This window comes from Numenius arquata, chromosome 1, assembly GCF_964106895.1.
Source record: "Numenius arquata chromosome 1, bNumArq3.hap1.1, whole genome shotgun sequence".
NCBI lineage: Eukaryota > Metazoa > Chordata > Aves > Charadriiformes > Scolopacidae > Numenius > Numenius arquata.
In genome coordinates this window covers 12,761,693-12,779,399 of record NC_133576.1, presented here as the reverse complement: position 1 = coordinate 12,779,399, position 17,707 = coordinate 12,761,693, and the positions used below count along the sequence as shown (strand labels likewise).

The 17,707-nt window shown below is 48.8% G+C and overlaps 1 protein-coding gene across 2 annotated transcripts; it reads right to left on the bottom strand.

Moving 5' to 3' along the window:
• Window positions 1–771: 771 nt before the first annotated feature.
• On the bottom strand, window positions 772–13,552 carry POPDC2 (popeye domain cAMP effector 2). 2 transcript variants are annotated; one of them, XM_074146148.1, is made up of 4 exons: window positions 12,668–13,552; window positions 9,273–9,381; window positions 5,082–5,448; window positions 772–1,223 (listed from the first exon to the last, which is right to left on the bottom strand). In XM_074146148.1, the coding sequence occupies exons 1-4, from the start codon at window positions 13,210–13,212 to the stop codon at window positions 1,141–1,143; spliced, it is 1,104 nt and encodes a 367-aa protein (XP_074002249.1). In that variant the 5' UTR covers window positions 13,213–13,552; the 3' UTR covers window positions 772–1,140. The 2 variants fall into 2 exon arrangements, with proteins under 2 accessions (XP_074002249.1, XP_074002241.1); XM_074146140.1 differs by having other exon boundaries at window positions 774–1,223; window positions 4,944–5,448.
• Window positions 13,553–17,707: the final 4,155 nt, after the last annotated feature.

Sequence of the window (17,707 nt, the reverse complement as noted above, 5' to 3'; positions counted from 1 at the left end):
CCGCACATAGGATGGCCATGCCCCTGTGTGTCTGTGCCAAGAGGCACTGAAGAACGCCCTGCTCTGTGCATGCTGATGGAAGGACCGATGCTCCTTGCTCCTTCCCTGGATATCTGCCCTGGAGAGGCTCCTACCTTCACCTCCCAACTTAGTTGCACAAGGCTCTGTGGGATAGAGGATTCCTCCACTGGTACTGCAATCTCCAGTTCCCTGACAGAGGAATTAGCTGGGGAAGCTCATCAACCAAAGCCTGTTGCAGCTGAACTTGGAAGAGGCCTTCCATCTCCACAATACCTTAAGATATTGCACTTCTTCCTACCTGTGGCTGCTCTCCCCAGAGATGTTTTGTACTCACTCATTTCTTCACTTGCTGTGTGCACCCTGAGGTCATCTCCCGTTGAACACCAAAAAAAAAAAGTGTTCCGGCTCTTCTTGCCTATGGCTGCCCCCAGTCCCAATTCCTCCCCTTTTTTATTCCAAATGAATCAACTCAAACAACCGACCTTTCACTAGAAGTCGGTAACTTCTTTGAGAAGTGGTGCTTGTCATAAATGAGAAATCATAACCCCTGGAAAAGTAATTCCTGGTCTTACTAGAGTGGATGCCCAGTGAGATGCATGATGTCAAATTTCCATATCGTGCTCTCCATTACAAGCCCATTATCAAAGCTGTCAGGGAGCCCATTTTCCCCTGTCCTTTCCCCTCGTGCCTTTAGATCACCTCAAGTCTTTCAAACAATGTTATCTCCCTCTCCAAATCCTCAAACACCAGTAGTTTCATCTCTGACTTTAATGGGAGTTATTAAATCAAAGGGAACACAGATTCTGCGAGCAGGCTGGTATCACTTGCAGCGATATCGGTGTACCTTGGTATCAGAGCTGCCCATACAACTCAGAGAGGCAGGACTAGAAAACAAACTGGGAAAGTACACTAGGACAGGCAGCTCTGGTGAACAACTGTGGGGTGGGAGGTGCTGGAGTGCCACACTGCAGTCTCACGCATGTGCTTCACGTGCTCCCGAGTGTACATGTCTGCAGGCAGACATCTCAGTGCTTGCTAAAGAGTGTCTCTCTGGCCAGAAACCTGTGTGAGCATACGCTCCCTTGGAGGGCCTTCAGGATCAAAACAGCCTGTTGTTCCCTAGAGTTCGGGGGTCTGAGTGGGAGCTAGAGGGGCTCGTCCTTTGCAGAGAGGGTGGGGAGAACTCCGGACGTTTCCAGAGGCTGCAGAAGGAAAATAGTGGAGGAGGGAGGAAAATGGGGGAGGGAAGAAAGAGAGAAAGAAAGAGAGCACCATTATTATCACAGGAATAATTCTTATTTCCAAACTTTTCCAAGACACAAATCTCATGGAGCCCACCATTACTGTCCTTCTCCCCTCCTAAATTAGCATACAAAACTATGTAATGAAGACAAATGAAAAAATGGGCTTAACCACCCATCCTGAGACAGCAAAACCAAACCCCTCCGAATCACCTTCTGTGATATTGGTGAAACAAAGCCCACAGCTGCTTTGATTTTGCTCTCAAAGCGGGTGTAAAACAATGCCTACTAACTTAGATACCAAACTACAGACCATCAAGCACCCATCCATCCATCCACCTCACCCACCAAAGAGAAAGCCAGCCCCAAGACATAACTATACAAAACTAGGTAGCAACAGCACCACATCTTGCAAGCACTTGATAGCAACAAACTAGAGCAAATGCGGTATGAAAAGGGGAAAAAGCAGGTGACTTTCGGTTGTTTGCATTTTCATGCGAGGAATAAAGCTTAGTTTGCTATGGAGCATTGAGCTATACAGCAGCACACCGTTAAAGCAAGTTTTGAACAGAACCTTTGAACCTGCCTCTTTTAAATAGGCAGCATGTACGTTATTGAAATATCTCTCCTCCTCAGAAAAAGAACATGCTCATCAATGGGATATCACTGTCTTGCTCATAAGCTGACTAGAAACTCTTTCAAGGAACTAGATGATAATAATAGTAGGCCAATATACATCCCAGGAATATTTTGTTCTTCATGATCTTCGCAGTACTTTGGGCATTCAAGATTTGCCCTCCTGCACTGTGGCATAGCAAGGCGGCCGTTGCAGCAACAGAAAACAAAAAGGAAAGTGATCCATAGAAGCACATCAGCATGGGGAATTTAGAGAGCTGGAAGGTGATTACCCAGGTTGGAAGCTGCTGGGAAAGCAGACAAGAGCCCAGACCTGGGGAAAGCCCCAGCGGAGCTCTAATCTCTGGGACCGAAGCTGTTGCTTACTTCAAACAATGACACTGTAGGGAAAATCCCTGTTTACCATGTATGTTTTCACCACTTCTAAGGGAAAAGTTATGAAAGGGCTTTCCTCAGGCCATGGCAGACTGGCTCAGATCATCTACTGAGCTGTGACAAGTACCTGGCCATAAGGGAAAACTGCAGCCCCTCTGTAGCACTAACTTTTGTGGTTAGGCGCTCAGGTTGCTGTGGAATAGTGTCCAGATGTAACAATTGCTCTTCTGCTGGTGGGATGTGATCAAGATACCCAAGTGGTGAACAGAGTAACAAGGAAGCGCTTGTTCCACTGTTATGGACACAATAACCAGAGTTTGTGTTCGAGTACCTTAGAAATTAAAATACCACACTGGCTATTGTCTCCAGAGTGACCAACAAGTAAGATCATCCTCCTCTTCCACCACTAATACCGGCCTCTGAAACATTTGGGCCTTTATCACAGGTCTGTACTTCAAGTATCATCACACCTTGATACTGCCTCATTTACAAGATCTAGAAAGACAAAAGCTTCCAGCATCCAACATGTTTTAAAAGGACTGCGTGAAAGAAAAAAAACAGCTTTGTGCTATGTTGCACAAGCTTTCCCCAACACACACACACACATCTTGCAAGTATGTTCACAGTATTGACTCATTACCACATATGGGTGGAAGCGATTCAAAGAGCACTACGGTGTTCCCTGTCTCCTTCCTTTTTTAATTGCATTTGAAATTCTGATTTTATTGAGATTGATCAACTAGTGCCAATGACCTGAGACTGGATATTCTTCTGCTGAGAAGACAAAATACAAGCAAAGCACAAAGTGACTTCACCCCGTTTACAACACTAACGGCATTCATTTTTGATTGCATGTATTCAACAGAAATGCCTGACAGTTAGGAGGATGGCTGTCTCATAAATGATTCAATACCTGCCTCTCCAATTAAGGACTGAAAGAGCTGCAAATTCATATCTTCAACAATCTACCAGCAAAACCAAGGACTTCACATTCCTAGGACTTCTAAGCCAGAAAACAAATGAGGATTTTTTTTTCCTTTTTCTCTCTCTGCCTCCTTTTCTTTTTATTTATTTAAACTAAGCAAAACTCTTGCTGACTTCTTATCTGATTCAACAAAAAAACCAGATACAGTTGTTCCTTTCCTGGCTAGTTTCTTCATATTCCAGATTTTAAGTGTGGTGGCATGGAAGCAGGACAGGAACAGGCACATGAGTCAACTCAAAGCAGAAGTGTACAAACCAGGAAGATCTTCCAGTTCCACTGTTTTCAAAAACTAAGAACGGCAACTGGGTGAAACAGCAAAAAAGGCCTCTTCCACCAGAGGTTTACTGCAAATAGTAAGTGCTGTCTGAGCCAGGGCTCATGGCAGGAGTCAGTGTGTCCTGCTTTATGCTCCATGTCAGTGAGCCCACAACCTGAGCAGCTGCAGCCCAACAGTAGACCCAAGCAGGTGCAGGGAAGACTGGGGTGCAATAGTACACCATGTTCAAAGATGCCTGTTGGAAGACTGTCTCCCCAGCTGCTGCCCAGCCCTGCAACTTCCTCCCTGCCACACAGACCCAACTGAGACACACGCAGTGGTTGCTTCTAGGACAGAAATCCCAATCCCAGGTGGCTGGATGCCAGAAAGTAGCTACTGTGGAGCAGCGGCAGGAATGCACATGTTGGGGTCTGCAGCTGCTGTGCAACAGCAGGTGTTGCAGCAGCTGGCTAAAAGTAATTCAGTATGGAATTTCTCTCTTGGACACTTGGATCTGAATTTCAAGCATGAGTCACCCCCCTGTCTATTTCTGTTCACCTGCGTTGCTCCTCTGCCCCAACATCCACCAGGCCCAGGAATTTTTCCCTTGCAGATTAACAAATTGGCATTTTGGAAATGAGGATTTCATTCCCACTCACCAGAAAGCAGAGTTTGGGGTGTGTTAAAATAATGTTTAGCCTGTCAGTCCATCCAGGGTGATTTGGGGCAAGAGCTATACCACACAGAACAGTCTTTTCAATACCTTACTGATCTGGCTGAGCCAAAGCTCAGCAGAAACAAGATGGACGGATGGAGTGCTGGGATGAGCTGCGGTGGGCAGGGGGACGAAGGACTCTGATCTTTCTCCCCCTGCCCAGAATGAACATTTGGAGGGTGTACAGCAACTCTCAGCTATCAATCCATCGTAAACCCTGGAGCTGTTTCGACCTCTGTCAGCCTCTCCTGGGTTGTCTGCTCTCTCATCACCTGCAGACGTCTCCCTCAGCTTAATACTGGAGTATCTCCAGGCACAGCTCTACCTCATGGCGAGCCAGATTGAGCCCTGAGGGGTCTCTGCAGGGAGTACCACCCGCCAACCTGGACACTGCTTTGGTTTCTCTGCCTGTCCTGAAGCCTGTCCTGAAGGATGTAAAGCGGACAGGGCAGGGAAGAGCTTCCTACAGCTGGGTTACCATCCCTTCCACCCCATGATTCAGCTGGTGCCTGGAGTCAAGCCTTTACCCTGCTGCTTTTCCTTAAGAAAGTCACACAGCTGGAGCCCACCTCCTGGGATTCCTTGGGGCAACAGGCACAAAAATGCTGCGGAGTAGCAAACCCACGGCAAATGAGGGCAAGAGGCTGGGGGCCACCGCTCTGCCCGGGCAGTTGCATTGCGGGAAGGACTTGCTTCCACAAGCAGGGTACTTACGCGGGGGTCCCACACAGGGTGAGGCGTGCCCGTGCCAGGAGTGCCCTCACTTCATATACTCCCCTTCGCTCACATAGTCCATAAAAGACCCCGGCAACTCAGCAAAATCTTCCACGACAAGACTGGTGGAGTCCTCACCCAGCACATCACTGTCGGGCCGAGATGCCCGGGGGCCTGGAGCCGGCGGAGGTGGTGGTGGTGGCTGTGGAGGGGGCTCAGAGGCATCAGCCTGGCCAGAGGCAGGCAGTGGCTCCTCGCAGTCCTCTGACTCCCCCTCGGAGGAGGCTGGCCCGAGGACGTGGTAGAGGCTGGGCAAGCGGATGTCGAAGCGAAGGCCGAACTTGGCAAAGAGCTTCTCATTGAGGGAGTAGAGCTTCTCTGAGATGTCGTAGCCCAGGTAGGAGGAGAAGAGCCGGGCAATGTAGCGGTCCTTCCTCAGGAGGAGATAAAGCTTCTTCCTTGGCCAGGTGATGAAGCTACAGTCGGTCTCAGCTGTCAGTGTGACCTGTTGGGCAGGGAGGGAACAGAGTAAGTCCTACAACTCAGGTAGGGGTCACCCGCCTTGGGGCTGCGTGCTTCTCTCCAGTGAAGGCCCACAGCCCCTTTGACATCTGTTCTCCTTGGAGCTGGCAGATCACCCAAGCCAAACGATCATAGAATCATAGAATGGTTAGAGTTGGAAGGGACCTTAAAGATCATTGAGTTCCAACCCCCCTGCCATGCGCAGGGACACCTCCACTAGAGCAGGTTGCTCAAAGCCCCATCCAGCCTGGCCTTGAACACTTCCAGGGATGGGGCATCCACAACTTCCCTGGGCAACCTGTTCCAGTGTCTCACCACCCTCGCAGTAAAGAATTTCCTCCTAATACCTAATCTAAATCTCCCCTCTTCCAATTTAAAACTATTACCCCTTGTCCTGTCACTACACTTCCTGACAAAGAGTCCCTCTCCGGCTCTCCTGTAGGCTCCCTTCAGATATTGGAAGGCTGCTATGAGGTCTCTCTGGAGCCTTCTCTTCTCCAGGCTGAACAACCCCAGCTCTCTCAGCCTGTCTTCATAGGGGAGGTGCTCCATCCTTCTGATCATCTTCGTGGCCCTCCGCTGGACCTGTTCCAACAGGTCCATGTCCTTCCTGTGTTGACGATTCCAGAGCTGGACACAGTATTCCAGGTGGGGTCTCACGAGCGCAGAGTAGAGTTACCCACCTCTGCTTCCTCTCCGCAAGGAGATGGAGACCAGGTGTTCCTATACAACTAACAGCATGCCCTTGCTTAATCTAGCCACATAACTAGCTACCTTTCACCTTATTGCTTTCAGATGATGCTCCTGGTTGACACCTGAGCAACATAACTGAAATGGGCAGCATGGCATGGATGGCCTTATCCCTCTACAGAAATGATACAGAGGGAGATGTTTCTTTGTGCCAATCTGGCCCAAGTCACCAGTGGGTAGCCCTGCAGCAGGCTGCTGCCCTGTTCTGCCACTGGGTCACAAAACCCCTGCTCCGAGAGTCCCCGGGTAAGGGAAGGGCCACCTGGAATGCTTGCCAGGTCATCCTCTGCAGGAGGGACATCCCATCTCATCAGCTCTGCCAGGCGCTGTAGGGCTGAATAGCCTTGAAGGGTGCATGGCACAGCTCAGTGACAAAGGAAATAAAAGGGGTTTTCTGTGTTTGTGTGTAGGTAAGGAATTCACTCAAGGTTTTACTGGGTTGATTTTAGAGAACCTTTTGCTTTCCTTTGGATTTTGCTAATGCGAACAGAGCCATTTTTCCACCTAGCTGTAAGACCAGACTATTAATAATAAAAAACATCATAAAATACATTAATGTATATTGTAATATATAAATCTAATAATAATAATAATAAAAGGTAAGAAACACAGGAAGGGTCAAACTGCTTTGGGCCAAAGAAGAACATCCGAGTGTAATAAAGACACCGGTATGTGAGCAAGTGCTGGAGCCAAAATATCCTGGGGGCTCCCCTTCACTTTATATCCAGGGGTCTCCTTGGCCAGCCACCATGGCAGAAGGCCACTGGGAAGCTGAACACAGCTTGGCTCCATGTGTGTGTCCTTGGGTTTGATATTTAATGCCACTGCCATGCAAGCAGCTGCCTTATGAAAGAAATGTAGGAGAGAAAACCTGAGAACTTTCCCAGGCTGAGGTGAGTGAGAGAAAGGGTCACAGGGAAGCTGAACTGACCAGAATCTCACGTACCTAACCAATTTCTGGCACGGCAATCGAAACCCTCTACTTCTCATGAAGGATTAAGTGAGATGTAATAAGAAAACCTGCCTCCTAACCAGAGCAGCAGGACACATTTCAGTCATGAATCCCCTCGACACAAGTGCTCCGGCATCGGCAGAGCCCATAATCCAGCCTTCTGGGGGAAAGTGCCAGCCCTGAAACCCAAGTCCTTCAGGGACTGGGAGCCAGCAGTCTGTGGGGAGAAGACACAGCCAAAGCAGAAAGCTCAAGGAAAACAGCTCTCCTTGTAGACTGAGTTATGCTTCTGCCATTTTTCAGTGGGCTCAGGATTGAAACTGCTCGATACAGATAACTGCAGGGAAAACTTTGGTAAGGAAAACCTTCCATGCTCTCCTGCAGCAAAGTCTCAGAGTCAAATGTGCACTTTTTTAACCAAATGACTGTGATGCTGGGAATAAGGTTGAGATATGCCACAGAGTTCTATTAGCTACTCAAGTAAAAGGGACTGGTGAGTTAAACAGCTGCCAAAAGCAGCACATCACCATGGCTAAGCATGGCCATCAAGAATAATGTCCTGCTAGGAACGAGGACCTGTGAAGTCTCACCTGCTGGATGCAGGTCTCGTCTGCTACTTCTTCATGCTCCTCAGAAAGCAGACGTGAAGTTTAGGCATTTCCAGCGCGTGGCTGCAGCCTTTCCCCCCCTAGGACTCTACCTCCTCATCCTGGTGCCAGGCACAGCTGACCTCCCTGACCAGCCCTCTCGCAGAGCAGGAGTGGTGCCAGGAGTGTGGAGCTGGCAGGGCTGGTGCAGCTTGGCACCAGCTTGATCCCGAGCTGTCTCATGCACCACAGATAAAGACACTCAAGCGGCCTGGGAACATTCAGTTCCACAGAAATTAGCTCAGAAAATGCTGAAGACATCTTTGCAGGTTGCATGCCATCCAGATGGCCATTTCACTGCCAGGAGCACCAAGCAGCCGTTGTTCTTTCTGCTCAACTCTTTGGCAAACACAGACCAGGGGTTAGCAGCTACCTGCTGCCAGATTGAAGCCCTGTGCAAAACATGAGATACCCCCACCCCTAGCACAGCCATGCTGTTGTCCCCTTCTACCCCCATTATTTTGGCCCGACAGCCCTATTTCCACTCACGAGCTGTAGCGCTGTGCCACAGTCACACAGTCAGCCATGTCCTGCAACTGTTCCTCTTGCAAGACTGTAGTCACTGGTGGTGGCACAGCTTTCCAGAGCAACTGCCATGACTTATTTACACAGTACACGGGCCAAATTCAGACCCGAGGAAAGCAAATTCAGAGACCTGACCTGGTTTAACCAAGTCTGAACGTGGCCACCCTCATGAGAAAGCACCATCCTTCCTTCATGACTGTCCCATGCTCCTAAGGGATTGGCAAAATCCCTCCTCATATGCCCAAACTGACATACTCTAGATTGACATCCTAACAGGGATCAGGCTGTCCTGGGATGCGAGTTAAAGGCAGAGAGATGTGGGCTTGAGTAATCTCCTCCAGAAGGAAAGCCAAACAAATACTGTGGAGTGTTGACAGCAAGAGCAAAATCCTTTCAGTTGCTGCAAATAAGAATTGGTCTGGCCTCTCAGCAAGGGATTCTTCTGCTAAGAAAGAACCATATTCGGGTGTGAATCATCCTTTCTGCTTCTCTACCCCAAACACATCACCATCAGAAACTTCTGTGAGGAATGGGATATTTATGGCTTTACATCACTGCCGCATACTGCCATGGCTGCCATCCTGATGCTGGAACGATGCACCCTGCTAGCAGCGTGCAGGGCACACGCATCAATACAGGTACTAGAGAACGCTGTAAGGGGAGAGAGCCAGCAATCCGATACCTCATCTCCCAGCACCACACTCCACCCTCCCTGCTATCAGCTGATAGTAGGAGCACACACCGAGGTCTTCGAGGAAGGCAGGAAAAAAAGACAACACAGCTGACTGATCATGCCATCCTGTGCTGGCTACACCACGAGGAAGGGGAGGAAAGCATTCCCAGTTATCTTTGAATGGCATAATGAGCCCTCTCCATCCCCTTTCAGACATGCAAGGAGCAAAGCTGGGCTGCTGCCCGGCTATGCAGGGTTACCTGGAAAGTTCCTTCCTCAGAGGGTCGCAGCGACTCCCATTCTGGAGAGTCCAGGAACTGGTACGGAAAGACGTAGTGAAGGAATTGTCCGTCCTGGCTCACTCGGACCCTGCAGCGGGGAGAGGTGAGGTGCACAGGCTTAAGCCACAAAATAAGCATCACATAGAATCATAGAATGGTTTGGATTGGAAGGCACCTTAAAGATGATCTTGTTTCAACCCCCCTGCCACGGGCAGGAACACCTCCCACTAGACCAAGTTGCTCAAAGCCCCATCCAGCCTGGCCTTGAACACTTCCAGGGATGGGGCATCCACAACTTCTCTGGGCAACCTGTTCCAGTGTCTCACCATCCTCACAATAAAGAATTTCTTCCTAACATATAATCTAAATCTACCCTCTTTCAGTTTAAAACCATTACCCCTTGTCCTATTGCAAAAGGCCCTGATAAAAGGTTTCTTCTCATCTTTCTTACAACCCCCTTTAAGTACTGAAAAGCTGCAATAAGGTGTCCACAGAGCCTTCTCTTCTCCAGGCTGAACAACCCCAAATCTCTCAGCCTTTCTGCGTAGGAGAGGTGCTCCAGCCCTCTGATCATCTTCATGGCCCTCCACTGGACCCGTTCCAACAAGTCCATGTCCTTCCTGTGCTGAGGACTCCAGAGCTGGCTGCAGTACTCCAGGTGGTGTCTCACTAGAGCAGAGTAGAGGGGTAGAATCACCTCCCGCGACCTGCTGGCCACGCTTCTATTGATGTAGCCCAGAATGTGGTTGGCTTTCTGGGCTGTGACCAGCTCGTGTCGAGCTTCTTGTCCACCAACACTCCCAAGTCCTTTTTCTCAGGGCTGCTCTAAATCCCTTGTCTGCCCAGCCTGTATTTGTGCTTGGGATTGCCATGACCCAGGTGCAGGACCTTGCACTTGGCCTGGCTAAACTTCATGAGTTTTGCATGGGCCCACCTCTCAAGCCTGTCCACAACCCTCTGGATGGCATCCCTTCCCTCCAGCATGTCGACCACACCACACAGCTTGGTGTCATCAGCAAACTTGCTGAGGGTGCCTTCAATCCCACTGTCCATATTGCTGAATGAGCCTGATGAGCTCACACAACATGCAGGCAGCTGGTCCCACCAGGGACTGGAAAGGACTTCCCATCTCACATGTGTCTCATACCCTCTCCAGGACAGTTGCAGATGCTCCAGACTACAGGGCTGTCTCCCCTTTCTCTGGGGGAAACAATATTTGCTGCCACTTCCCCATATTCCATCTGTTTTCTGTTTCCTGCTACAAAGCCAACCCTCACAGGTGCAATGCTTGGTCCTAAACCAGGACTTCTCAGCCCACAAGACTGCTGCTGTTTTTCAGGTACTTCTAAGCCACCCTGTGGCATCATCTTCCTGTCCCCAGAGTTGCATGAGGGCATTCCCTGCTTTGATGCTGGGAAGTTGGTACACCCAGGACCCCCCAAAATCGCATTGGCTATCATTCCTAACATCACACTGCAAGCTCATGATTTGCTGCCTGTTCTCATTCAACCTACCTTGGCTTCCCAAGTATCTCTTTCCCCTACTTTTGCTGCAATTGCCTACCAATTTCAATGTCGAACTTGCACCCATCTCGGCTGCGGGAGCAGAGGAGGAGAGCTGCACAGGCCTGGGGCAACAGCAGGGCACTCTGAAGCTCTATCCGTAGCTCTACGCCACCAGATCTGGGGCCTCTTGCCTCCCTGCCACCACATTCCCCTGTCGTATGATACACAAAGGCAATTTTAGTTTTCAGGAGTTACGAGGCTCAGTTCACTGTCGGTTTCCAGTCAGCTGGGAGTGTTGCCTGGAAGGTTCAGGGATCACAAAGCAGGTTTCCTGATCCTGGCGCATTCTGCATTTCCAAGTGCCCTTTGTCTTGCTATTGTTCAGTTTGAGAGGGGGCACCATAACAGCAGCAACGCTCTGCTGGGTCAGCAAGAACCTCCCAAGGCAACAGAGTGGGTACCAGGAAATGCAAATCCTATCCCATCTCCACAGAGGATCCTATACCAGCCAAGATGCATACTTACCACTGCAAAAGAGAGTGAGCAACTACCCCACCAGCACTGGCTTACTGTCCATTGCAGCACTTCCATGCCTACGGAGCAGCACCAGATTAGCCAGTGCAGGGCAAGACAGCACAGGCTCTTCCCCACTAACATTATTTGCAGATACAGTAAACTTCAGAGCAAGCTGCTCAGCACAGATATTTGGTAAGAGGAAAGACACCTAATGGAAACGCACATACCCAATTTCCTCCCAGTGCTTTGCCATTCAACACTGGTCAGTGGTCCCAAGAGGCTCCTAACACACCCTAGAAAAGGGACAAACACAAAAAAGGAGGAGGACAGCTCTTCTTCACACACCCTCTCACCAGAGAGGATGGACCACCACAGTGAAACACGAGCCCCAGGTGATGCTGGATTTGCCTTTCCAAAGGAAAATCCTTGAGGCACACCTCCCACAGCTCAGTACTGCTCCCATTTACAGATCTCCTTCCTTTCCCACTCTCACTTGACATTAGTGCATGTGCCTGGCAGCAGCTGAGAAGCCACTACCATTACTATTTGTACGCATTTGGATTTTGTAAATCATTAAGAGATATTCACACAAAGGCACGCCACAAGATCTCAGGTGAACAAATGCCAGCACTTCATTGCACACTTCACTCACTAATCAAATCTCCAGTTCGACTATCTGGAGGTCCCTGAGGTCTTCCTTGGTGGTCCAGAGGAAGGAACATCATGAATGCATGACAGCACAGGGGAAGAAAGAGGCCTTGTGGGGCAGGATCCACCACAGAAGAGTGCTCTCCCTTTTGATGAAATGACCCTCAGAGAGAAAAATTTCAGAGCCCTGAGGGTTGAGGTGTTGGGATCAGGAGTGGAACCTCTCCCTGAACACCGCTGGCCAGTGGGAAGCAGGTGAACTGAGGACTCGGTGTACTCAGTGCACAGTCATTCATATCACAGAGGTCTGTGTGGTACCCTCAGAGACCACAGGACCAGACACACTGCCTTCCTGCATTAAGAAACGCTCTCCCACGGCCAGTCTGCTCCCATCAGAAATACGATCACTTTAAAATGACTAAGAAAGAGGTAAGGATTCCCCAACAGTATCACAGGCAAGGCTGAGCTGGATGCTTCACTGCACATAGCTTGATTCTGCAAATCGTTCCCTGAAATAGTCTAATTCAGAAAAACAAAAGAAGACAAAAACAACCCCCAAAAGCAAATTACCTTCCTCCCCAACAAACAGATGCATATCACAAAGCCCTTTCAGAGGAAGGAAACAATCGTCAAACCAGTTTCTACGGAGGATGAAAATACAACAAGAAGCCACAGCACTTTGTTCAGAAACAGGAGAGCCTTTACCTGCCAGACAGCAGCAATGAGAGGCGGTCAATGGGCGTCTTGCCCTCCACTGCATAATTCTGGTCTCTGACTAGTGTCTGGACTTGTTCTTCACAGCACTTCACGATTTCTTTGTAGACTTCCAGGGGCACCTGCAAGGGCAGGTACACGGTCTTGTAGAGGAGGTCAAACTCTTCCGGGATGGTGTCTTTGCGGAGCCGGTAAGCCAGGTGAGCCAGCTGAAGCAAGCAGACGAGGACGAGCAGCATGTTCCAGACGAAGATATCAAGCCCGCAAGCGTTCAGCCAGCCCCACAGAGCATAGCAGAAGTAGCCTGGGGCCAGGAGGCCAAAGATATAGAGGGACCCAAAGATACCGCTTCCCCCCATGTAACCCAGGAGGACGATGCAGCTGGCCAGATGGTAGGCTGCTCCCTCCATCAAGTCCTTCCAGGCATCACACACCGGAGGCTGGAGAACAGCCTGGTCCCACGAGAGGCTGCTTGCGCTCATCCTTCCCCACTCCCCACCCTCCCTGGCTGTCCTGCGCTCAAAACGAATTGTCATACACAAAGGGTGCTGCAGAGGTCTGAAACCAGAGCTGCCGGGTAGTTGTTCCTCCTCTCGAGCGCCGGTCGGTCCTACAGCAGTGCACTTCAGAGAGACATGTTAAAGTGCCGCCGAAGGCTTTTGTGCCCCAAAAAATCCCCAAAGGGTTCGTTTCTCCTCTTCGTGGCTCACAAACCGGCAGCTAGCCCCCTCCTTTGCCACACCAGTGAGAAGGGGAGCTGGCAAATACGAGGCCAAAAGAGCTCAGTCAAAGAAACAGTAGAGGCCATGAGCTGGAAAACTTGCAGGCAGGACAGAGATCTCGTTGCACTGCCTTTCTCTCCAGCCCTCCAGCACTGGAAATAGCGACTGCAAGGGAGCAGCGGAGGGAGCTGGTGTTGAATGTGGAATGTGTATCACTTGGCAGCGGAAAGGAGAGAGACCCCAAATGGATAACCATGTTTGGAATTGAAATCCAAGGAGCAAAAGCAGCGAGGAGAACAGAGAGCAGGCACGCACTCGCTACTTAACATAACTCAGGCGGCCCAGATAAGCCCAGCACAGCACCAGGAGGGGAAAGGAGAGGAGAAAACAACCAGCTTATCACAGCGAGCTCCAGCCGCACACGGGGCTCCGCACCGCTCTGCGCTCCCCCAAGAGAGTGACTTTCACCCAGTACAAAAAAGGAAAAAGGTCACCCCCTTCTCCCACTCTGGCTCATAGCAACAGAAGGGACTTGGTAAAAAAAGAGAGGTGGGTTCTTAGGAAATGTTTTCCAGGCGCTGCAGCACAGCCTCCCCTCACATCAGGCAGCTCCATCTCATGGGGCATTTTAGACCAAGGGGCACAGGTTTGTGAGTGCAAGGGATACAGCTAGAGTAATGAGTCGTTGGGACCCAGCTTCATCTATTGTGGAGACCATCCTGCATAAAAGTTTGGGAGTGTAACACGTGGAAGCATGTTTTGCAGGGAAATCCTAGTTGAGGAAGGATTCCCCCACCCCACAGATAACAGGCTCTGCTGGAAAGCATCCTTGGGAAACGTGATCTCACATTGTCATTTTTTTTTTTATAGCTATTTGGAACACCTCCAGATCTTCATTTAGCACAAAGAGGAAAGCAAACACTTTCCACTCGGGTAACCTGGGCCATAGTCACGAGAGGGACCCTCCGAGTTCAGTCCTCTGTGGTCAGCTACAGAAAAGATGCGTAAACGCAACTTCTTCCCTGCTTCAAGTAACACACTATCAGTCAAACAGGCAGGATCTGCCCTGCTGCCAGGAAGCAGCTACATTTCAGGCATTGACACAACCCGCACGGTCAGTCAACAGTATGAAGTCAGCCTGCATGGGTCAGTGGAGTAGAGATAGGGTTTCAAGGGTGGTCATGTTTCAGGCCGAGCTTGCAGCTGCCCTGCCTAACATGCCATTCCCATTGGCACCATTCACTTAAAGACACACTAATCGGCTCTTCTACTAATAGCGCTCTGGAATAACACTGTCTACTGGGCGAGGCTGAAGCAATGCTTTATGGCAACCTAGAAGAATTCATCGTGGTCTTGGACAGTACAATCTGTCTCCACAGCGATGAGCCCACAGAGCAGCAGGACTCCTAGGAGCGGCAAAGGTTGTGCCATTTTGGCAGGCTGCCCTGTGGGACGGAAACAAGACAAATCCAGCTTTGCACTGGGGGTGAGTACGATCCACTCAGAAAGATGCTCTCTGTTAAGGGTTAAGCGAAACAGGGAACCTTCTCTCCGGTGGTCCCTTATTAAAGTGAAGAAATAAATCCTACTGACTGAAGCAGGACAAGGCTCCGCTGCAGGAGGTATGGGGAAATGAAGAACTTCATTTCTCTTGACCTTCGCTGCAAAGAGGGAAGGATGATCTTATAGCCCAAGCACTACAGTAAAAGTCTTAGGAGCCAAGTTCTGTTTTCCGTACCATTGCCGTGTACTTGCTAGATGATCGCAACAACAACTTGTCTGCCTTTAGGCCTCTGCAAAAAACCGGTATTGTAAGGGGCCTCTTGCCGAGACAGGCTGACATTTCATATAATGGGGAGTTGGGATATCAAGATTGGGAACCCTTACGAGAAAGATACTTTACATAAGCCCTGTGAGACAAAACTGAACTGCTATGAATAGCAACGTAGAACTACATTAGAGGAAGCATTCTGAGAAGCAACACTGTAATTTCTCCTGCCTTTTCTGTACCACCAAAAAACTTTTGCAGCAACATCGAGGAAATTGACCAAAAAGAAAAGTTATTAATTTCCCTCCTCAGTTAGGTAAATTCCTGAGCTAGAAGATACTCTGGAACACAATGTTAATGACTTGTTAGGACAAAGAAGGTGCTTCGTCTAGCATCTCCCACAACATGGACAGAGGCACCGCTGCAGTCACCCCAGAGGTGTATGCTGGGGTCACAGGGCTGCCGGGGCCAGCGACGCGGGTGGGGATGGCCCGTCGTGACTTCCCTGAGGAAGGCAGAAAGGAAGCTTTAAACCCACAGCAATAACGGCACAAAGCTCTCACTGGAAACTACACAACTTTTCTGCTGGGGCTGAATGTGACATTGTAGAGAGAATGCTATAGCTTTTAAAAAGGCAGATCTCTGAGCACACATTAGAGATTAATTTAGGTGTTTTCAGGCCCAGTTTTTGAAAAGGAATACTTGTGCAACGGTTGAAGCACCAAGGCTCAAACCTTCCTTTCTGCCTCGTGAGTACCATGGCCATACAGACCCTCTTCACAGCACTGCCAGTTTTCCACCTAGCAAGAGTTCAAAAGGCTTTCTTAATTTTCCAAAGAGAAATTTTATTTTCATGCCTTGCCTTAAATTGGAATACATGCATTCCATCCAACAATGCTGGAGTTCATCCAAGTGGAGTGTTCAAAAGCCAATACTGATTCAAGGGGAAAGCCACACAAGTATTAAAAGGGAGGCCCAAAGCAATTTGGAATCAAGAAAGCAAGTGCATAGAAAACACCCGAGCAGCATTAAAACTCTTCCCTGGAAGAAGGCACATAAGCATTACAACAAAATGACTTCGTGAAGGAGAAAAATAGACACATCAAGCTTTTCAGCACTGAAATTAGCAATGTGTAAACAGGTACTCCGCTGATTTCCCCACTTACCATTAACTCAACCAGCAGCACTTAATATTCAGCCTCGTGTGATGATGCAATCCAGGTGCAGCCTGCACTATGTTTGGCAAATAAATCCTGTGACCTTGAGAGCAGCCCTGTATTGAGAGATTATGAGTCAAGGATCTCGCAGTAGCTACACAACTGGCTAGCTGCCCATCCTCAGGAAGTCTAAAGGTTCACTGCTGATGCCATAAGCTGAAAACTAGCCCAGTCACCTCTGTTGAGGACACTAAGACCTTAATGGCCTAAAGTCAGAGAGGGCATAATCAAACATCTCCTTTTTGATTTATTACATAGTGCATCACTGACATTAGGCTGAAAAACTGTTACTTACATACTCATAAACCCTGTAGCTCCAGAATATCCACTTGGTGTTTCAAGTTACGTTCAGTTTAAAACTGTTAGGAGAGGCCTAAAGCTGCTCCAGACAAGCTAATGGTGACTCGCAAAGGGACAAGGTACTGTATTTAGTTGAACTACTGCTATAGTTTATACTTATAGTATTATATAGTAGTATATAATTATTATTATATATAATAATATAATAATTATTATATTATATTATATATAATAATACTATTATATAGTATTATTATACTTATAGTTTATATATAGTTATACTGCTGTTTAGTTAAGTTTCCAGCTACTGCCAACTTTTCATGCCCTCACAGCTACACTGAACACCCTGTGTAGGGTAGTGTCTGTCACCAGCTCCGTCGGTAAGCAGCAACACAGCGCCAGTAACCCCAACCCCCCTGAATCCACTCCACATGAATCCTGTAGTAACAAATGAAGCCCTGCAGCAGGAAATGTGATTCGACTACAAGGTTCTTCCATGGTTGCTTTAAGTTCATAGCTGTCCAGTATCCTTTTTGTACCTGTTGCACACCAGTATCACAGCATCCCACTCATCAACTTCCTTCCAAAAACTTTCTAAAATATCTACCATGCTTTAATCTTTATGCAGGCCTAGATGTTCCATTTCTTAAGCTTCTAGAATTTATGTAGAATTGTATGGGGACCCATTTTTTAATTTTCTTGACCTGGTTTAAATAGCACTCCATTCTTGTCCAGTGTCATCACCTGCCCCACTCTTAACTCCGTGGCACCATTTCCAAAGTTTCACCCAGACTGGACATGCTACCACAAAGCCGGTGCTCATCCACCAACACTCTCTTCAGTTCAAGTCCATTCATTCAACAGTAAATGACCTTATTCAGGTTTCTTACCTCAAGACAACAATACATGCCAAGAGAAGCACCGGGTCCTGCTCCCCAGCCAGCTATGGCACCACAGAAGGCTTTGAATGCTTTTTGCCAGAACTACAGCTGCTTCCCTTCCCTAAGGCTGGAAGCCAACATGG